The 13,000-nt window shown below is 53.4% G+C and overlaps 1 protein-coding gene across 1 annotated transcript in view; it reads right to left on the reverse strand.

Annotated features, from left to right (window-relative positions):
- The window catches only part of RTN4RL1 (reticulon 4 receptor like 1), a 56,323-nt gene extending 43,568 nt beyond the window's left edge, over positions 1-12,755 (reverse strand). Inside the window, exons 1-3 of the mRNA XM_068977432.1 lie at positions 12,689-12,755; positions 12,587-12,598; positions 7,983-8,075 (exon numbers count right to left, since the gene is read on the reverse strand). Of these exons, the coding sequence (XP_068833533.1) occupies positions 7,983-8,075; positions 12,587-12,598; positions 12,689-12,755 (172 nt within the window). The remainder of the gene's footprint in view (positions 1-7,982; positions 8,076-12,586; positions 12,599-12,688) is intronic.
- Between the last annotated feature and the right edge of the window lie 245 nt (positions 12,756-13,000).

Below are 13,000 nucleotides of genomic sequence, written 5' to 3' on the forward strand. Positions count from 1 at the left end.
CTTCCTCAAGTCCCTCTGAGTTGTGTCTCTAGGAGAAGAAATGGTATACACGAAAAGTGCCCCCAGGTCATGTTGGAGCCAGGGTTCAGAATGCATGCAGGGAAAGAGCCCCTCTCTGAATCCAGTGAGCCAACCTGTGTGGGATTTGGATGGCTGACCTTGGGCAATTAGTGCCTTGCTCGGTGTAACCAACCGAGTCACAGATTCAATTCAATTCGGCAAACATTCATCGAGCATCTCAGAGCCAGCTGATTTCTGTCTGTTCTGTAAGTGCAGTGAAGCTCAACCTTCTCTCTAGATTAGAGTTATTTGTATTTCGAGGCGAAAAGGTAGGTTTTAAGTACCTGTGAGAGGTGGTAATGGATCCTGGGGGAGGGGTGGGGGAGGGGTGGGCATGGGCTGGGGCTGAGAGAGCAGAACTGAGAAAAGGCCTGTGAGTCAGGACCTGGGCACAGAGACAGGGAAGAAAAAGTACCTGAGAAGCCAGATAAAACCTGAGGATTTTTTTAAACTCCCCCTCCCCTACACACACTTTCTTTTTAATCAAAAAGATAATGCATGCACATTGTTTAAAAATTTTTTTTCCCAAAAAACACAAAAGGGAATACAATGAAAAACAAGTCTCCTTTCCTCTCCCAGACCTCCAGTCCCTAGTATCTTTCTTCAGAGGCATCCCACTGTTAATAGTTTCTTTTGTGGTCTTTCCAGAAAATTTCTATCACATACAAGCATATCTTTTCTTTTTAAAATCCAAATGGGAGTGCAGTATATTACCACTGCTTTTTCACTTAGCAATGCATCTTGGCATCTAGCCCATATCAGCACTCCACAGTCACCCATTCCTTAGAGCACAGAATCCGATTGTTGTAATCTACCCAATCGATCCCCTACTGATGGACGTTTAGGTTGCTTCCCGTTTCTGCTATTACAAGCAGTGATAACGTGCATGCTCCTATATGTGCATTTCTGCCCACAGGTGCAAGGGAATCAGTAATAATTTCCTGGAAGTGGAATTTGCTATATTTAGATAGATGTGACTGACCGTGGCTGAGAAGTCCAGTTGGAGCTCTCTCTCCGGGAGAGGAGCTACTGTGTACCGAGTCTCTACATGCACCCCTTCCTTGCACGGGACCCCAGTTCCCTCACTGCCATGCGGCCATCATGTTGGGAAAGAGTTCCTCCCTGGATTCTGGGTTCAGTCCCTGGTAGGGCAGATTCCCTGGAGAAGGGCATGGGAACCCACTCCAGTATTCTCGCCTGGAGAATTCCATAGACAGAGGAGCGTGACAGGCTACAGTCCGTGGGGTTGCAAAGAGTCGGACACGATTGAGTGACTTTCATTCATTCACTGAATTCAGAGGAGCCAACTTGCATGGCTGAGGACCCAACTAGGAGCTAAGAGTATGCAGACCGCCCCCTCCAGTCAAAGAGGATAAAAACATGCAGAGAGGGAATTCCCTGGCAGTCTGATGGTTAGGACTCTGCACTGAAGACGTGGGTTTGATCCCTGGTCAGGCAACTAAGATCCCACAAGCCAGTGTTTAGGAATCCGCCTGCTAATTCAGGGGACACTGACTCAAATCTGTGGTTCAGGAAGATTTCACATGTGGTGGAGCAGCTAAGCCCCTGGGCCACAACTACTTAGCCTACGTTCAGGGCCCTTGAGCCACAATAAGAGAAGCCACCTCAAAGAGAAGCCCGCACACCACAAATAGAGAGTAGCCCCCACTGTCACAACTAGAGAAAGCCCATGCACAGCAATGAAGACCCAGTGCAGGGCAAAATAATTAAAAAAAAAAAAAAAAAGATCCTGCAAGCCTTGAGGGAAGGCCAGAAGAAAAAAAAGAGGGAGAGAGACTATACAGAGAGATCAAACCATCATGGTAAGGCATTTGCACAATGCCTAGAACATAAGTATTCCATCAGCATGAGTTATCATTGGTATAATAATAATAGGAGCCCTGTCTTGCCAGTGGTGAGGGTCGGTCCGTCCAAGCATCCAGCTGACTCAAAGGCTCAGACCTGGGAGCCTGCTCCATGTTTGGAGCCGAGACAGGCAGTTTCCACTTATCACAACTTGGCATCTGGAACTCGCGGGCCTTTGCCAGTGCCTAATAAACACCATACTTCACGCCTTGCCATTGTCACCCACGCGTCCCCTGACGCCTGCTGACGCCGCCTGCCACCGCACACAGTCAGCATTTCGGCCAAGCACATGACTCCTTTATGACCTGCTTTCTTTTTTAAACTGGTGGATGTAGCCTAAATGACGTCACCTTGACATAATGAAACTAAATCTGTGTTTGGCGGGTGGGGGGGTGGGGGGGGTGGGGCCGGCGGTCGCAGAGGGCGAGGGGAAGAGGAGTGTGCTGGGCACACCAGAACTTACCCAGCCAGAAAAGAATCAGCCTTGAGTTCGGGGCCAGTCAGACCTGGGTTTGAATCTTGACCCTGACACTTACAAGCTCTTAAGTCATTTAACTTCCCTGAGCCTTAGTTTCTTCACTTGTGAAATGGGCTAAGCACTTGTTCTAACAGGATTACAGTGAGAAGTACGGAGTACACAAGATAATGGATTATTGATGAATTGTTTTTTATAGACAGGCCTTATTCCAAAAATGATTTCAGGCAGCTGAGATAATGTATGTAAAGTGTCTGGCACATGCAGTGCTTCCATAAAGGATCAATTCCCCTCCCTGGCCCTTCTGTTGAAGTGGTCACCTTCAGACCCCAGCACCCCCACACACACTTCGGTTTCAAAGTTCTGCCATCACTTGAAATACTTCTGGAAATTTCTTGTGAGAAAAGTGGTTCAATTCTCTCACTCTCTCTTTTTTTTTTTTTTTGGCTGTACTATGCAGCTTGTGAGATCTTAGTTCCCTGACCAGTGATTGAACCCAGGCCTTTGGCAGTAAAAACATAGAGTCCCAGGAAAGTGAAAGGAAAGTGTCCGACTCTTCGAGACCCCATGGACTGTAGCCTGCCAGGCTCCTCTGTCCATGGAATTTTCCAGGCAAGAATACTGGAGTGGTTGCCATTTCCTTCTCAAGGGGACCCAGGGATCGAACCTGGGTCTCCTGCATTACAGGCAGACTCTTTACCATCTGAGCCACCAGGGAATCCCTCAATCCTAACCACTGGCTAAAACAATAAAGCTTCTGTGCTGTGTGCTGTGCTAAGTTGCTCAGCTGTGTCCCATTCTGTGTGACCCCATGGACTACAGCCTTCCAGGCTCCTCTGTCCATGGGATTCTCCAGGCAAGAATACTGGAGTGGGTTGCCATGCCCTCTTTCAGGGGATCTTCCTGACCCAGGGCTTGAACCTGTGTCTCTTACATCTAACCTGCATTGGCAGGTGGGTTCTTTACCATTAGCACCACCTGGGAAGCCCCCAACCACTGGACTGCCAGGGAATTCCAAAAGTGGTTCAATTCTTAAGTCCCATCTTGCTTTCAACCTAAAAAAAAAAAATCCCAACAACAAAACAAACCACATTCTGAAAATGTCTTGTCTGTTTATTCATAATACACAGCTTCAAATTATTCTTGGCCTTTTCCAAAAAATCAAACCTACCCTCAGCGGCCAAGGATTCACCACCATCGAGGCTATTAAGAGGAAAATGCTGAGAGATCTGAGGCAGTTTCCAAGAACTGTTGTGATCTAGCAGAACTGGAATAATGGCAAAGCCTTCCCAGTCCTGTCCTCCCCTCCACTCCTCACCCCCATGGCTCCTTTGACCCAGCCCATTTCTGGGGACATTTGAAGTCCAAAACCTCCTCGCAGGAAAGTCCACTTGCCGCTCCCTGGTCCCACTCATGGATCACACTTCCAGTCTCCCGGGTAACAGCAGACTGCTGCCTCTGGACACTGAGTGCAAGGACAAGGTATTGAGGATGGAGTTGCCTTCCTTCCGTCTTTCATGGGGACACTGAGAAAGCAGCCCGGGGATTGGAGCCCAGGGGTTGGAGACAGGATGCTTCAAAAGCAGAGAGCAGGGTCCCCCTGTGCCCACGTCCACTGTGGACAATAACAGCCACCAACTCTCCTAGCGGGAGACCCACTTGACTCCTCCTAGGACCAAAGGAGGGCAAAGGCTGCCCATAGTCAGAATTTCCTCAGCCTCATCCTTGCCAGCTGGTGAGCTTGTTCCTCCTATTCCCCCAGTTCCCAAGAAGGCCCTGCCCCTACTTAACCTTGGAGAAGGCTGCCGGCACTGTGGCCAAGCGGAAAGATCTAGCCTCCAGAGTGAGCCAGGCCTGGGTTCAGACAGCTCAGGCAACACAAGCAGACAAGTTACCTCCCATTCCAAGCCTCAGCACCCTTGTCTAGGAAAGGGGATAACACCTGTTTGGGTTGAGGGGAGGGGTATTCAGGAGGTGGGCTCATAAAGATGAGATGACTTAGCCTCTTGGCAGATGGCAGCTAATATTCCCAAGGCCCTGGGTGCAGGCCCTGTATCTGGAGTGGGTGGTTCGCCCGCTCTCACAGGAAGCCTGGGATGATGCCCTGGTCCCACTGGGATGGAACTCAGCCTGCTGAACTCTCACTGTGTATCTGTGAAAGGAGGGTGGGGGAGGGGAGCTTCCACAAGCAGGAGAACCTAGAATTGGCTTTGGGAGGACAAGACCTTGGTGTTCCCTCACACTCCTCCCCACAGGCTCACCCCAGAGACAAGATGGGCTGACTCTTGCCGTGGATGGAAGCGCCGTCGGGAAGGTAGGACAGCCCATTAGTTAAGCCTGGCACTTGGGATCTCTATCAGCCCTCTTAGATGGTTTGTTGCAAGATCTCCCCTTGGTTGAAGATACACAAGTCCTTATCTTCTTGCTAATTGGTTCAGATCAATTGACCTTCAAGTGGGCCTAATGTACACGTGGTAAGAGATGGCTTGTATGCCAAGCAACCTGTGCGCTTAACTAGCTGTTCCTCAAGCAACCAAATGAGACACATGAACCCAAATTTCTCAGAACACCTTCTCCTAACAGGCTGCAAAGCCGGGATCTCCCCCATCGGCCTGAAACACTTGGTGGGTCCACAGACCTGCTTAAAGGCACCAGATCCTATTAGGCAGGTGGCAGATTCCTCAGGGAGGCACAAGGGGGACTGAGCCTGGTACCACAGTCCCTAGGCCCTGCTTTACCCTGGCTCAAGCCACCTGGCAGGAGAAGGGGCTGCATCCCAAGCGTTGGCAGAGGAGGGGGAGGAAGGCGTATTTCTGGAACTCTGGCTCCCATCTGACATTTTTTGGGGGGTCAAGTTTCGAGGCTTGTCAGATCTTAGTGTCCTGACCAGGGATCAAACCTGCACCCCCTGCACTGGCCGTGCAGAGTCTTAACAGCTGGATCGCCAGGGAAGTCTCTCCCATTTGCATTGTGATCTGTTTCCTTGCTCGGCCTATTCCCAGAAAAGTGGGAGTCTGTCTCACTGAACCCATCTCTGAGGTTAGGTCACTGCTGACTTTCAAGTGGGAGCTGATGTTTAGTCTCTTATTGCTGCCAGTCCCTGAAGTGATCTGGAAACAGGTAAAGACGCCGGGAGAGGGCCTAGAAATCTTGGCCAGGCTGGGGGTGGACAGCAACTCTCCCCATGTTTCATCACCCCCTCTGTGGTGCCCCCTCCCCACCCCGAAGAGAGCTAGCTGCTGGCCAGAAGTATCTCTCTGCCTGCCAGAGTGGAGGTCAGCCACCCCTAACTTTCCTAGGCTCTATTTATAAACCTCTGCTGTGTTCATTCTGAGCCCCCTCCTCAGGGTGTGAGCCGAGCTGCTTTGCCTTATCAGCCTTGCTTTTCACATGCGCTTAAATTCATGAGAAAAGGGAAAAAGTGAAATCAGATAGAAACGCAGATCTGTTTGCTGTTTTCTCCAATGAAATGGTTCTGGGTAAACAGCAGACGCCTTTGATGAAATCCCAGCAGGCTTAAACAATAAAGCTGGTTACAAACTCAATCTGGCCGAGATATCAGATCTGAAATTGTTTCAAAAAACATGTCAACATTTTCTAATGCTCCCTGAAAAAACTTCCTGGGCTGCCCTCTGTGGAGTCTGGGTCGAGGACAGAGGATGGGGGCAATCCAGGCAATCAGTTTCTGCTCAGGCCCCACGGGACTTAAGCAGCCGGGAGTCCAGGAACAGGCTGTTCCAGCTGCTGGGAGGCCCTGCCAGGGCCTGCTGTACACATCTAAATGGTCACTTCTCAGTCCTTGTCTGATCCAGGCAGAACACCAGCCTCCTTCCTGTCTGCCACTTCACGCCCCTCCCCAAGCTGACCTGTCACCCTCCTCCCCTAACTCCCTACCTTCTCTTCTCCATACTGCAGCCAGCAGAAGCTTTTAAAAATGTAGATCAGATCATGCCTCATGCCATTCCTTTGCTTAAAACCTCTAATGCCTTCACACTGCACTTAGAATAAAATCCAAACTCCTCCTGTGGCCTACAAAAAATCCTACGGGATCCGTCACTGCCAGCTTCCTTTGGCTCACTACTACAATTCCAGCCTCCCCCCACCCCCTTCTCTCCAGTCCTAGAAGCCATACCCATTTCTGCTTCTGGGCCTTTGCACTTTATGTAAACTGCCTGGGATGTTTCTGTCTCAGGTTGTCAGCAGCTCCCTGCCCACCCTAGCTAAAGTTGGTCCTCTCCTGGCCAAGCACAATATCACCTCACAGCGTATTCTCTCCACCAAGTCCGACCACTCCCTGAAATCACCTTCTGTGTTGACTCATTAACTGTTTCCTCCTTTGGAATGCAATCTCTCTGCAGGCTCGCCACCTGTGAGTCCCCTTACTGGTAGTTTAGGACTGGCATACAGCTCAATCATGAACTGCTGCGTGAATGAATGAGTAGCAAGGATGTCCTCACTCCCTTTAGGTATCCGGCAAGACCCAGGAGGACAGCACCATAAAGATACCTCACCAAAACACACAAAAAAGATACCTCACCAGCCTCTCCCGCCTGGTCACCCTGGCTATCCTTGCCCCGCCCCGCCACCAGCAGGCCTCACCCAGGGTCGCTGCAGGCTTTGGGCCACCAGGCCTTGGTGGAGCCTGAGGGCAGGAGCTCAGGATTGGGCATCTTCCCACTCTCACTGCCTCCCTTCCTCCTGGCTGTTTCTCTACTCTTCCCATTCCTTCCTCCCCCAGGACCCAAGCTCACACAGGCCTGAGACCGGGGTGGACAGGGGCGCAGCGGCCCCCCACCTCCTCCTTGCTGGCCTTCTTGGACAAGCTCAGGCGCCCGGTTGGCTCGAGTCTCCTGGGTCTGGGATGGCGGAGCGGGCTGGGGGGCGGACAGCGATGCCACCCGAGGGCTCGGGCCCCCACCCCCACCCCCACCCCGCCCGGGCCGCGATCGATCCTTGCTGCTCCGGCCTCATTACCGGGGAGTACAGCCGGGGCTGGCAAAGGAGCCAGACGGCTGCCGAGGGAGGTGGGGAGGGCTCCCGGCTCCCTGGCCCGGATTAAATATTTACTATGTTTTGTTTGGCCTTTGGGGGAGGGGCAGGAGGGCTGTCGCATCGATTCCGAGCTGCCGGCGGGGCGGGGTCCGGAGGCGGGGGCTGGGCTCACACTCGGCGCCCCGCACCCCAGCCTCCCTGGGCTGGCCGGGTCGGGAACCCAGGACCCTCGAGAACCCCCTTGCTGGTCGACCCCTCTCGGGGCGGGGATTTGCTGCAGAGACGCTGGGCCGCGGTGACAGATCTGGGTTACCGCGCAGGAGCGACGGGCCTCCCTGGAAACGCTTCCCACCCCGAGGGCGCCTAGGCCGGCGGCCCGGGAGGGGCCGGCGCTCGGCGATTTGCTCCCTCGCCCACCTGCGTCCTGCCCGCAGACCCCAACCGGGATCTGAAACCGCTGCCGGAGCGCCGGTCTGGTCTGATCCCACCAGCAGCCCTGAGCCGGCTGCACTCGCCCATTGCACAGATGTGAAATCCGAAGCAGAGAAGGAGACGCGGGGCCAAGCTGGACACCCGGGCCCTTCCTCACCAGGCTCGTCCAGCATCTGGTCGAGCTTTACATTTCCACCGAAGGCGGCGCCATGCCGACGCCCTGGCGAGCTCCCAGCACCCGCCTGGCGGGCTTCGGAGAAAGGGCGAGAAATGGGAGTAGCCTGGGCCTCGAGGGGCTCTGGGAGTGCTCTAACACTGCTCGCTGGATGCGCGGGCTTGGCACACTCCTCCGCAGCCAGAAAGGATCCTCCCGGAGGCCCTCTAATCTGCCACACACACAACTGCTAGTGACCCATTTAGTGTTCCCCCAATCGGATCAGGTGCGGTGGGGGCAGAGCGCTGCGTAGACAGGGTCACTGCCCTCAGCGAGCCTATGGTCTGCTGTACACACAATAAGAGTTGTCATCTCTTTCCAGCCCTCTACCGGCGTGCGCGCACGCACACACACACACACACACACACACACACACAAACACACACGGTGACTGCTGCTGCTGCTGCTAAGTCGCTTCAGTCGTGTCCGACTCTGTGCGACCCCATAGACGGCAGCCCACCAGGCTCCGCTGTCCCTGGGATTCTCCAGGCAAGAACACTGGAGTGGGTTGCCATTTCCTTCTCCAATGCATGAAAGTGAAAAGTGAAAGTGAAGTCGCTCAGTCGGGTCTGACTCTTAGCGACCCCATGGTGACTACTCCCCCACAATCCTGCTACAGGACATAGACCCACCCTAAAGGACTGCTCCAGGCTTCCCTGGTGGCTCAGGCAGTAAAGAATCTGCCTGCAATGCAGGAGACTCAGGTTCAATCCCTGGGTGGGGAAGAGCCCCTGGAGAAGGGAATGGCTACCCTCTCCAGTATTCTTGCCTAGAGAATCCCATGGACAGAAGGGGCTACATTCCATGGGATCACAAAGTCGGACACGACTGAGTGACTAACACACACACACAAAGTCCTGCTCACATCACATTCTACACGGGCAGGTGCACCCACAAATTCCCAGCCCACTCCAACCCCATCTCTACATGCGCATGTGTGCACAGCACCCCCCCACAAAACAACTAAAGAGTGGCCGCGGCACTCATCACATGTGTGTCCACTAATAAAAACACACATGCGTACAAAGAGCTGCCCCATCCCTGGGCGTGCATGTGCCTATGCTAGTACACACACGTTCACACACAAAGAACACCCCTCTCCACCTCCACACAAGTTGGTGAACGTGCCCACAGAGCTGACCGTCTCCTCATCCCATCCCTGCACACACACACATATGCACATGCAGTGAAGCATCCACTGACACCTCATCCCTATACGTGTGTGTCCCCCTGCACAGCCGCACACACACAGGCACATACGCATGCGCACTGACTGTATATAGGCAACTGGGGAAGAGCTGCAGCCTCCAGCCCTGCTCCTATTTAAAGAGAAGCATTGCTGGAAAAGGAACAAAAGCAAAGCTGGCTATAAATAGCCACCTCCCTCCCTGATTTTCCTGCCCTCCGGCCTGGCGGCCTTGCCTCTCCTCTCCTGCCTGGGGCCCAGAGCAGCCAGGGCAGGGCTGTCCCCAGGGGTGGGCAAGGGGGCCCTCAAGGCCCAGTGGCCAAGCAAAGAGCACTGGGGCCCGCCAGGGGCTCTGGGCCCAGGTGGGTGCAAGAGCTCACAGCCTGCCACCTGCAGCCAGCCCTGCGTACATGTGCCCGGCTCAGAGGGAAGGAGGCCCACTTGGGCCTGGCGGGGCTGCTGCTTCAGCAAAACTACAAAGGCTGGCAGCTGCAGGGGAGGAAGGCGGGGCTGCTGAGGAAGGCCACAGCTGCCCCCTGCCCGGGCCCTCCCTTCCCGGCCAGACCAGACCTTCCTGGGGTTGATTCCTTTTGGTACCTGGGCCCAGAGTCAGGGATACTGGGTGCCCTCTCAGAAGTCACATGCACTGGAGGAAAGGTTGGCAGCACCAGAATGGGGGATGGGACACAAGCCCTACTTGGAGTTCCAGTTCTATTTCCTCTGATCTACCAGCTTTAGGGAAGGCTCCTAACCACACCACCCAGCCTCAGTTTCAACCCCCTCTTCTTGGGGTTCTAGAAATGATGCATGAAAAACCAGTGTGCCTAGCAGGCCCTTGGGAACTGGAGAGCCACTAGGATGGGGGAGATTACAGACTGCTGTCCTCAAGAATCCGCCTGCAGTGCGGGAGACCAGGGTTCGATCCCTGGGTCGGGAAGATCCCCTGGAGAAGGGAATGGCTACCCACTCCAGTATTCTTGCCTGGAGAATTCCATGGACAGAGGAGCCTGTCCTGTCGAGCTATATAGTCCATGGGTTCTCAAAGAATCGGACACAACTGAGTGACTAACACTTGCTTTTTAGCACTTTCTGTGTCTGAGAAGAACTGGATGAAAATAATAATTTTGTTTTGTATTTGCCATGTGCTAGGCACTGGGCTATCTTTATTTTATTCCATCCTCTGTGAGGTAGGTACTATTTATTCCCATTTTACAGATGGAGAAACTGAGGCTCAGGGGCTTACTCTAAGGTCACACAGGACCCTAAAGCACAAAGCCAGGTCGCAAAGCCAAGCTGGAACAGAGACTGAAGTCCTCTGTTCTATGTTTTATACTGTGGGGGGACTGAGGAGCCCTGGTTCTCAGGTTAGCCCCTCCTCAGAGACCAGTGGAAGGCTGGGCTGGGCTGGGCTGCCTGGAACTGGAACTGAACGGGCTGCAGGGAGGGAGCTGGTGTGACCCTCAGCTCCTGAGGCCCCCACCAGGGTCTTGTAGCTGAGCCCGCCTCCTGCTCACCCTTCCTGTCCCCTGAGGGGCTTTTCTCCACTAACCCTGGGGGAGGGGGCGGGAGGAGAAGAGCTCAGGCAGACCTACTTTCAAGGCTTTAATCCTTTTTGCTTAAAGGATTTTTTTTTTTTTTGCTTGGGGAAGACTTGGTCTGATCAGACGAGAGACACAGGGAGCTGACAAGCTGCGGAGGATTGGGAGGGGGGGGTTGGTGAGGAGAAAGAAATACATATTTATTACCCTCAATTATTGAAAAATAGATAGTACCAGATCTTAGGTCCTGGCAGACACTGCAGTGGCATTTGTGCAAGGACTATTTTCTTTCCCTTTTCTATCTCTCTTTTTCTTTTTTGGTTATTTCTGTTGAAATTGTAATGCTTGTAATGTGGTGAGCTTGTTAGTAAAAAAAAAAAAAAAAAAAACTCCCTGGCCAGTTCCCAGCGGGTTGGGAAGAGCTTGTGACCAGGGAGCCTCTGTACTCCAAGTACTGGGAGGAGCTGGACCCCTTCTCAGTGGAGGAGAGGGCGTGAACAAGAAAGATCTGAGCCCTCATTTGGGGCTGCAGGGGCTGGGCCCAGGCAAGCATGTGGCCCCAGCTGATCTCCATTCCTGTCCTGCCCCCTGCTCTCTCAGGCAAACCCTCCACCAATTCAGCCCCCACTCCCACCCCTTCCCTCATTGCTGCTCTTTTCGAGGGAGTAGAGAGAGAGAGAGAAATCAATTCTGCTTCTTCTGTGAAGGAGGTGACAGCTCTTGCCCCAGGCTTCTGAGGGCTTTGCCCAGGGGCACTGCCAGCTCCCCAGACACACCCTTCTCTTGCCAGGGCCTGATCAGCCTATTGAAAAGGGGGTGGGGGCAGGGCACCAGCTTGGTACAAAGATGCGAGGCATCCTGTAGGGCAAACTGAGGCCTGAGACCCAGTCTGGTATACACCCCCAACCTCTTTTGTTGTGGATTCCACATCAGGGCCAGGTGGGGCCTTAAACAGAGCAAAAAATAAATTAATAATGAGGGAGAGGAGGGGGGATCTACAGTGAGGAAAAAGACCAAAAAGCAAAGCCACTGGGAAGCGGACCGTGGCATTCATTTTGGTACTTGAAGACTCCCAGAGCCTGGCACACAGTCAGCCTCAGTCGAGGACTGTTGGCCAACAGATGGAGCTGATGCAGTCAGAAGAGCAACAGCATCTCTTAAGGCCTTGCTACCTGCCAGGAAGGCCCTTTCCACCTACCTTGTCACGATTTCTCAGAGCCCCGAGAGGCAGCTGGCATTAGCCCCAGTTTTCAGATGAAGAAATTGAGGCCCAATCGAGAATTAAAAGCAACTGCCCAAGGTAGGGCAGCTGGTAAGCGGCAGAGCAGGGCCCTGGTTCCCGCCCGTCTGGCTGCACAGCCTCGGCTCCCAGCTACTCAGCTCGATATACAAAGACAGCAGGCAGATGTGAGCAGACCAGGGATACTTTTGAGAAGAAGCAGGCAAGAAGACGTATCTCACAGGCCAAGAGACAGAGTCACTGAATGGGGGTCGGGTTTTCCTTTCTGATCAGGGAGAACCTGCTTTGGGGGGAAGGAAGAAAGAGCTGAGGAGAAGTCAGGGCTGTGAGCCGGTGGCTGGTGGATAATGTCCCAGTTTTCTGTGGAGGCTTTCAATCTCTTCTTACTTTCCTGAGCCATTGAAAACCCCATGGGGATGCTTTGCAAAGCCCCGTCCCCTGCACTGCCTTATGGGGTTTCCCCCAGACTCTAGGCAGAGGGGCAGGAAGTTGAGGACATACCCAGTCTCTCCCAAACAAGGTGACCCATCCCTGAGACTCCTCCCACTGGCCAGGGCTGGCCTGTGTCATTTTGTCCACTCACGCGGACTCAGCCCTGGACACAGAGAGGCAAAGCTTCAAAGGGCGGCCAGTTCTGGCCTGCAGGAAGGAGGGCACAGGGAGTTACCATTCATGTTACACATACTCCGGCCGCGTCGGTTGAACTCCCATTCTGGGTCATAGTAAAGTGCCACGAACTTCATCAGCATCATCTCACTTAAGCTTCACAAAACTCCAAGACAGGTACTCTTGGTAGCCCGATTTTACAGATGGAATAAGTTAAGCTCAGAGAAATAAGGTCATTCCTAGGACTTGAACTTGGGTCTGACCGGATCCCACATGCTTGATCCCCACTTGGAGGTGAAGGGCTTGATTGCTGACCGCTGGACTGAGCTCTGCCCACCAGACTCATCTTTCGGAAGCAAGCCTCCACTGAGCAAGGACAGCCACAAGCATA

The sequence above is a fragment of the Capricornis sumatraensis genome, chromosome 8 (assembly GCF_032405125.1).
Source record: "Capricornis sumatraensis isolate serow.1 chromosome 8, serow.2, whole genome shotgun sequence".
In the NCBI taxonomy this organism is placed as follows: domain Eukaryota; kingdom Metazoa; phylum Chordata; class Mammalia; order Artiodactyla; family Bovidae; genus Capricornis; species Capricornis sumatraensis.